Source organism: Glycine max, chromosome 12 (assembly GCF_000004515.6).
Source record: "Glycine max cultivar Williams 82 chromosome 12, Glycine_max_v4.0, whole genome shotgun sequence".
Lineage (NCBI taxonomy): Eukaryota > Viridiplantae > Streptophyta > Magnoliopsida > Fabales > Fabaceae > Glycine > Glycine max.
Window position 1 is genome coordinate 12,045,920 of NC_038248.2, and position 9,475 is coordinate 12,055,394.

The 9,475-nt window shown below is 41.7% G+C and overlaps 1 protein-coding gene across 1 annotated transcript; it reads right to left on the reverse strand.

Moving 5' to 3' along the window:
* Nucleotides 1–8,346: 8,346 nt before the first annotated feature.
* Nucleotides 8,347–9,255, reverse strand: LOC121173143 (uncharacterized). Its single transcript, XM_041007200.1, has one exon. The coding sequence runs from the start codon at nucleotides 9,253–9,255 to the stop codon at nucleotides 8,347–8,349; it is 909 nt and encodes a 302-aa protein (XP_040863134.1).
* Nucleotides 9,256–9,475: the final 220 nt, after the last annotated feature.

The window sequence follows — 9,475 nt, forward strand, 5'->3', positions numbered from 1 at the left end:
CCTAACTTTACAAACACATGGGTGATCAGTCCACAAGCATGCAGTAATTAAATGCAGATAGAAGCAATGAACACATCACAACAACATTAAATAGATAGTAAAGAGTTTTTACATCAAGGCTCAACAGAAATTCCCAACAAAAGCTTTAGCTTTCCATGGCAAGTTATCACCTTTCAACTACAATAGGGGTTTTTGGAAGCAAAAATCATATTACAAAGTGGTGGGGATGTCTCCTCCACCTCTAGGAACCTAGAAATCACTCTAAAACCTAGAATTCTCTTGAAAGCTAAGGTTTTTGGTGCTCCCTTGCCCTGCTGCGTCTCTCGCGTATATCTCTCTTCTTTCACAAGCTAAAGACTCAAAAGACTCTTTTTTTTACGCCAACTTCATCTTTTAAGGGCTTTTTGTCCTCGAAGGCTCACTTAGCGCCATTTTCGCACTAAGCGCGAGTTAGTGATTTTTGGCTGAGCGAGTCAGGCGCGTTAGGCGCCAAAAGAGACAAATGACTCGCTGGGCGAGCTGATGGTGTGCTAGCGCGTGCATGTGTGGCAAATTCTCTTCCAAATTCTCCTGACTCGCTAAGCGAGCTGATGTCTCACTTAGCGGATGTTGCTCGCTAAGCGCATATGCCTCGCTTAGCGAGACACCAGCTACTGCAACCTTCTTATTCTTTATCTTTTCATCTGAAATTGAAGTTGAAAACACATTAATTCACAATGAAGGGAATATCTATTGCATAAAAATTAAACTAAACATAAAAATATGTACAAACCTACAAAAAGAACTATAAATTGGGGAAAAGACATAAATTTCATAATGCTTTTCAATACAAAAGTTTGTCGTAAATGGCGACTAACAACTCCCCCAAATTTACAATTTTGCTTGTCCTCAAGCAAAGAAAGAATAGTTCACTTGTCCTCAAGCCTCACAGTGGTTATTCAAAATTGTGTTTGTTCTAAAGAATTCAATCACATGAACACAAGTGGCAAGCAATGCTTTCAACCAACAACTTCTCATAGAGATATGCAGAATTTCAAAGATAGGAACATGGTTATTAAGACACACAAGTGAAATAAGCTAGCAAGCAAGACAAATATCAAGGAAGGTTCATCAAGCCAATTCCTCACGATCACTGTTTCACTCAAGCACAAGTGTTTAGACAATTTCTCAATCAACAACCAACACAAGTCCCAACTTTTGAATTTCATCTCATGACATACAATTACAAACACACAATTTGAATCCAAAGGACTTTCTAGGCTTGTAATGAGGCTGGGCTGCAAACAATTCATGGTTTTTCTAGGATGCAAAAGCTTAGGTTCTAGGAGAGCATTCATCCTTAGATCAACTCTTTTCTTTTTATTCCAGCTTCAATTACTTGCCTTTTACATTTAAGGCACTTAGCTTCAAATAACAGCCCACACAACATTTATTCTTGAAATTTCTTCTCTTTTTTTTAATTTTATTTTACCAGCTTTTATTTACTGCTTCTTGACAAATTTTTGTGTGGCTGCTATTTGTCTTACCATTCTTGTCATCACCCAATAATCTCCCCCAAATTTGGGGCAAATTTTCTTTGAACCATAATGCTCTCCTACAACCTGAGAAAAGGTAGATGGAGATTATGACTTTACAGGCTCAAGGTTTTGCTCAATCAATCAAAAACAAGCTCAACATGAGTGCAAGGGATTCATCATTCATGAACATGGTAAGCTTTTTGGCTAAGTGGCTATTTCAATCAATCATGGCCTTCATCATTTCCAAAATTCATGCATTCATTCAGTATTCAGAGATTCATGCAAAAATCGGTACCCAATGCTAGTCGTTCTCTCACAATTAAGATCACACAACTCACCGGGTTGTGGCTAATGATTACCTTCACAATTTATCTGTCAAACCAACTAGCATTTTCATTCATGCCCCTAATTCATGTTCTTTTTCTTCTAATTACTACATACTTATTCAAAGCAAGTGATCTACGCATCACAATTCACTCAATCCATGTAATCGATCAATTCAAATCATACACAAACACAAAATTTTCATATCAAAGCAAACCACTGCATAATCAATCAAAACTGTAAACTGTTCAACAAGCTTTCAAATTTACTAAATAAATAAACTGAAACATAAAACTAAAACTAAAAGCGTAAACTGAACATAAAATATATCAAAAGCAGAAAAATAAATAAAGATCCTGCCATGGCTCCTCCTGTGCTACTGAAGGCTCGTCCTGAGGTGAGGAGGAAGCATCCTGGGCTGGCTGAGGGGTGTCCTGAGTTGTTGTGGGCCATGGATCCTAGGTGCTATGTGCTGCTGCCATGTCTGCTGCATAATCTGTGTCTGCAGCGCCATCCTCCTCCTCTGAGACCTCCAAGACCGGTGTAGTGACTGGTGAACCGTGGAGTAGTCTCTGGAGTGGCCTCCGGCTGTGGCTGAGGCTCTTGAGCTGCGGAAGCCTCACTTCCCCCCAAAGGAGAAGGCTGGACTCCTAGCCAGGCCACCTGAGCTGTAAAGTCCTCCATGCTGATAATGGGCCGATGCTGAGCCAGATTATGAATACTCTGCATCACCAGGCATAAGCCATGGTGGAGGCTCTGCAACATTGGCACTGTGAGCTCTGAGCTTTGAGCGGAGGTGCCGGAGGGTGCTGGAACTGATGCTGATGGTGGTGGAGCTGGAGCAGAAGGAGATGGAGGTGTAGAAACAGAAGTAGGGGGAGCAGAAGAAGATAGGCCTCAAATACTCGAGCCCCTGCCTTACGGGTCCCTGGAAAAGTGATTGTGGGATCATCCATGTTCAAGCAATTCTTCTTTATGTATGCCAATTTAATGGCAGGGCTCTAGGACTCAAATGTGAGGGAGTCTAAGATAACTCCTTGGGCGACGCATAAGGCGGTGATGAGAGATGGGAAGCCGAGCTGCGAGGAGTTGGACTGGGCCATCTGTGAGATCTGGCCTGATATGAGCGAGCCCAAGTCCATGTCCATCTTTATGACTAGCCCATAGACTAACCTCGCCCTGTCCATATTTAGATCGGACATGTGAGAAGTGGTGGCGAGGTTGGAGTATGATAACACACTCCATGTCTGGGCTAGTGTAGTGAGATCCTTCCTCAGGAGCTTCCGGGGCACCCTTTCAGCATTCAAAACAAATCTGTGCCCTGGAATGCAAAGCTTGGAAGCAAGCTCCTGAGGATATGTGTACGTCCGACAGAAGATGGTATAAGAAGTGTACTGCTCCCCTGGCTGAATAACTGGTGGCGTCTCCAGGAAAGCATTTAGAGAAGCGGCATCAAACTTGATCAGCTTCCCCCGCACTCTGACTTGCTTGGGGGATTTGTCTTCTGGGTCATAGAGGTTCGCATAAAACTCCTTGACCAGGGCTACATCTATGTGCCCAACCATCTACCTAGTCAAGGATTTATGCCAGCATCGCTTCTCGAGCTCCCTGCGGAACTCGTCATACTTTGTGCCGTAGAGAATAACGTTCCTCTCCGGAAGGATGTTCCGGGAGTGAACGTTCTGGGAATACTTCTCCCAAGCAGCCTCAAAGATGAATCTGGTGGTGTTGTAAGGCTCCTGGGGCCGGGAGGCAGTGGATTTCCTCTTTCTGGAGACCATCTGCATCAAAAAGAATCACAGGAATCAAGTTAGACAGGTTTTATTTCAAACTGAAATCAGAAAAATAAAACAGAAAAACAGATTGGGCGCTTAGCGAGACTGACTCGCTTAGCGCGCCATATGAAAATAACAGCACTCGCTTAGCGCGTAGGGCGCACTTAGTGCAACAACTAAGCGAGCATGGCTCGCTAAGCCTTATTCTCTAATAGAGAGCTAATTGTTCTTAGCGAGATTGACTCGCTTAGCACAACACACTACATAGGCTTAGCACCATCAGGCGCTTAGCCCAAACTAACCACTGGAACTTAATTGGCTTAACGAGCAGGCTCGCTAAGCCCAATTCCAAAACAGAGAAGAAATTGTACTTAGCAAGACTGACTCACTTAGTACATGAACAAAAACTTAGAAAACTAAATTGCCTTAGGCTTAGCGAGACTGACTCGCTTAGCCCAGGCTTATCCACTAACAAAGGCTAGGTGGCTTAGCGAGACTGACTCGCTTAGCCACTAACAGAAGACCAAAAGCCTCTTAGACTCTGACCCAAGCAACACAACTCGCTAAGCGCAGCATGCCGGCTTAGCAAGTTTATACGAACACACAATTAAAACTGGAAATTTAAACACATGCTTAATCCGAACTGCAATGGCTTAGCGAGTTCATACAAAAAATCATAAATTCAAACAAAATGATGAACACGCTTAGCGGAACAAGGCCGACTTAGCGAGTTCATCCGTAAACCCAGAAATCAACAAAAATTGATGAACTCGCTTAGCGAAAGCATAAAAAATTCCAGAAAAATTGGGGCTTTTTAGCCCCCTAACACAGGCCCCTATTAGGCCTCAAAACCTAATCAAATCACAGCAAAATTATATACACTGTGCGTGAAATTAAACCCCTAAGGACATGCTTTCAAACAACTGACCTAATGTCAGCAGAATCAATCACCAAATCAAAGCTTTAACCTTAACCATGTTTTCTATCCTAAGGTTTCAAAAACGAAAATTAAAAGGTAAGGTAAGGGATACTTACTTGGATTGCTGAGTAAAATGAAGCAAAGGAAGCAAAAGAAATAGAGAGACAGTGTGAGCACAGTGCAGATGGGTGAATGCCAAAATGCTTAGAGAAAATGTTTTAATTTTGCACAAAAGTAACTGCCCAAGGCAGTTAAGCCTTATTTTTGGCAGTTTTGACTGCATCGCTTAGCGCGGGTCACTCGCTAAGCGAACACTCAATGACGTTTGAGTTTTCAGAATTCAAACTCATGCATTTAGTGGGACATCTCGCTCAGCCCAATTCAAAAATTTGAAAACCCGAGAAGGATTTGGGCTTAGCGCGAAGGTTACGTGCTTAGCAAGTTCTGCAGCTCTGATTGGTCTGCAACTCTCGCTTAGCGGGCCATGGACCGGCTTAGCGAATTAAATGCTTCCTAATGCGGTAGTGGGGCTCGCTTAGCGAGATGGTCTCGCTTAGCACAATTCCAAACCCGAGAGATTTGGGCTTAGCGGGCTGACTCGTTGGACCCAATTCACATTAAGGTCCAATAGAGAGGAAATTGCGCTTAGCGCAACTGGGGCACTTAGCAAGATGAAGCTATGCGCTTAGCGAGATGACTCACTTAGCCCAATTCCAAAAGATGAAATTCCAGAGAGGTTTTTGGGCTTAGTGCACAGGACTCGCTCAGCGAGGCCCCATCAGCCAATGAATAGGGGTTGATGCGCTTAGCGCGAGAGATGACTTGCTTAGCGCATGCACAATGATTCGCTTAGCGCACAGGGCGCGCTGAGCGAGTGGATGACTAAAAAATTTTCTAAGTTATTTTTCCATCCACAGCTTCAGAAAAAGCTTAATCAACCCCAATCAAAATGCAAAACATGTTGATCATTCAAGCAATCACAAACAAGTAATCCTAACTATAGGTAGTGAACATGAAATTAAAAAGGGCTGGGTTGCCTCCCAGTAAGCGCTCGTTTAACGTCATTAGCTTGACGCATCTTACTTAATGTGTCTTGAAAATACATGAGAGTGGTCATCCTCTCAATATTCCCTCCATGATACTGCTTTAATCTCTGACCATTTACTATCCATGTTCTGTCTAGAGTTTTTGATTGAGGATCAAATAATTCCACAGCCCCGTAAGGCTTGACATCTTTGATGATTAAAGGTCCAGACCATTTGGATTTCAGCTTGCCTGGAAATAATTTCAATCTTGAATTGAATAGCAACACTTGCTGTCCTAGCTTGAACTCCTTTTTGAGCAGCTTCTTATCATGATAAGCCTTCACTTTTTCTTTGTACAATTTTGAAGACTCATAGGCATTCATCCTCATTTCTTCTAGCTCCAAGAGTTGCAACTTCCTCTTTTCTCCTACTAAGGACTCATTAAAATTAAGGAATTTCAGAGCCCAACATGCTTTGTGTTCAAGTTCCACAGGTAGGTGGCAAGATTTTCCATAAACCATTTGGAATGGTGATAAGCCTATGGGTGTTTTGAATGTAGTCTTGTAAGCCCATAATGCATCATCTAGCTTGCTTGACCAATCTTTTCTCGAGGAAGCTACAGTTTTCTCCAAGATTTTCTTCAATTCCCTGTTAGAGACTTCAGCTTGGCCATTTGTTTGTGGGTCATAAGGTGAGGCTACTTTGTGTGTGACATGATAGTGGCCTAACACCTTCTGCAGCTGGCTGTTACAAAAATGAGAGCCCTCATCACTTATTAGGACTCTAGGCACTCCAAAGCGAGCAAAAATATTCTTCTTCAGAAACTTCACCACAGTTTTAGCATCATTCTTCGGAGCTGCCACTGCTTCAACCCACTTGGAGACGTAATCCACAACTACAAGAATGTATTCATTTCCAAAAGATGGAGGAAGAGGGCGTACGAAATCAATTCCCCAACAATAAAAAATTTCCACTTCCATGATGTTCTGCAAGGGCATTTCATTTCTCCTAGAAATTCCTCCCATCCTTTGACATTGATCACAGTGAATGACATGTTCATGAGCATCTTTGAAAAGTGTTGGCCAGAAGAATCCTAATTGTAGAACTTTAGTTGTTGTCTTGTCTCCACTATAATGCCCTCCACATCGTGAGTTATGACAATGCCATAGTATGTCCTTGGCTTCTTCCCTTGTTACACATCTTCTCAAAAGGTTGCCAGCGCCAATCTTAAACAAATGTGGATAATCCCAGATATAGAAGCGAGCATCATGTAAGAATTTCTTCCTCTATTGCCAAGTCAAATCCTTGGGAATGATTCCAGCTGCCTTGAAGTTAGCCAAATCTGTAAACCATGGTCTCTCATTCACCATAAACAGTGATTCATCAGGGAATTCATCTCTTATTTCTAGCTCCTTTAGGGTTACTTCTTCATTGACTAATCTTGATAAGTGGTCAGCTACCAAATTTTCAGATCCTTTCTTGTCTTTGATAACTAGATCAAATTCTTGGAGTAACAAAATCCATTTGATCAACCGAGGCTTGGAATCAGATTTATTCAACAAATACTTGATGGCTTCATGATAAATGTAAATTATTACTTTTGACCCCACCAAGTATGACCTGAACTTTTCCAATGCATAAACAATTGCTAGCATTTCCTTCTCTGTGGTAGCATAATTAACCTGAGCATCATTTAGAACCTTGTTGGCATAGTAAATTGCATGGAATACTTTGCCTTTTCTTTGGCCCAAGACAGCTCCTACAACATAATCACTTGCATCACACATTAGTTCAAACTCTTGACCCCAATTTGGAGCTATAATCACAGGAGCAGACACTAGGATGGTCTTTAGGGCGTTGAATGCTTGCAAAAAGTCTTCATCAAATAAAAACACTGCGTCCTTGTTAAGCAAATTACTGAGTGGTTTGGAAATCTTTGAAAAGCTTCTCACTCCTTTGACATTAACAGGAGGGGGTAACTTCTCAATCACATCAATCTTAGCTTTATCAACTTCAATTCCTCTCGCAGAGATCTTGTGGCCTAACACAATACCTTCTTGTACCATGAAATGGCATTTTTCCCAATTAAGCACCAAATTGGTCTCTTCACATTGTTGCAACACTCTCTCTAAATTTGATAGACAGCAATCAAAGGATGAACCAAAGACGGAGAAGTCATCCATGAACACCTTAATACATTTCTCCACCATGTCAGCAAAAATCGCCATCATACATCTTTGGAAAGTTATAAGAGCATTGCAAAGACCGAATGGCATTTGCCTATAGGAAAACACACCAAAGGGACAAGTAAATGCTGTCTTTTCTTGGTCATTTGGATCTACAACAATTTGATTGTAGCCAGAATATCCATCTAAAAAGCAATAGAATGATTGTCCAGCAAGTCTTTCAAGCATCTAATCCATAAAGGGAAGTGGATAATAATCTTTTCTGGTGGCTTCATTCAGCTTTCTATAATCAATACACATCCTCCAGCCAGTGACAGTTCTTGTGGGAATTAAATCATTCTTCTCATTCCTTATCATTGTCATGCATCCTTTCTTGGGAACCACCTGCACAAGACTAACCCAAGCACTATCCGAAGTTGGATAGATGAGGCCTGCCTCCAGCAGTTTAAGCACCTCTTTTCTCACTTCCTCTTTCATAACCGGATGCAATCTTCTTTGTGGTTGTCTCACAGGCTTATAGTCAGGTTCCATATTGATCTTATGCATACAATAAGAAAGGTTGATTCCTTTCAAATCATAAATGTGCCATCCAATGGCTGCCTAATGTTTCTTCAATACCTTCACCAGTTGATCCTCCTCTTCCTTCCTCAAAGAACTGCTAATGATCACCGGATTGGCTTCATTTTCCCCCAAAAATACATACTTTTGATGTTCAAGAAGGGTCTTCAATTCTACTTTAGCTTTTTCTGCTGGCCTATTATTTTCCAATCCTTCAAATACCACATGCCCAGCAGGTTTTTCCTCTACATCATCTAATTCTTCAAGACAAGTCTGCACTTCTTTTTCTTCTTCCATGGTCAAACATTCTACAGTGTTATTCAGTGCTTTTTCTGGTGGAGACTGCAGTACCATGGCTCTAGCTACCATATCTATCTCGTTTTCCATCTTTTCTACTTTAAAACAGGCCTTATGATCATTTGGGTGCTTCATTGCCTCAAATAAGTCAAATGTAACTTTCTGGCCATCCACGCTCAATTCCAATTTACCTTTCCCCATGTCTACCACACAACTGGCTGTTAGCATGAAGGGACGTCCCAGGATCAAGGGAATTTCAATGTCCTCTTCAATATCCATCACTACAAAATCAGCGGGGAAAGTAAAATGCTTCACTCTAACCATAACATCTTCAATTACGCCATAAGGCCTAGTAATGGAGCGATCTGCTAACTGCAGTGTCATCCTCGTTGGCATAATCTCCAACTCTCCAAGTCTACTGCACATGGAGAGTGGCATCAAGTTTATATTGGCCCCCAAATCAATGAGAGCTTTTCCAACAGACACAGAACCAATAGAGCAGGAAATTGTGACACTCCCAGGATCCTTGTGCTTCGGTGGAAGGATTCTTTGAATAACTGCACTGAAATTTCCTTCCACAACAATATCATCACTATGAATGTGCTTGCTCTTCTTGGTTAACAGATCTTTCAAAAAATTTGAATAAAGTGGCATCTGCTGCAGGGCTTCTCCAAAGGGAATTGTTATCTCCAATTTCTTGAAGATGTTAAGGAACCAAGCTAATTGTCGCTCCTTGTCTTTCTTTGAGGGTACCAAAGGATATGGCACCTTTTTCCCTGTACATGGAGTATCCTTTTTCTTCTTCTCACGTGCTAGCTCACTCTTGGTCTTTCTTACTCCTTCTTTTTCCTTCTCTTTTTCATTTTTTTTTTCA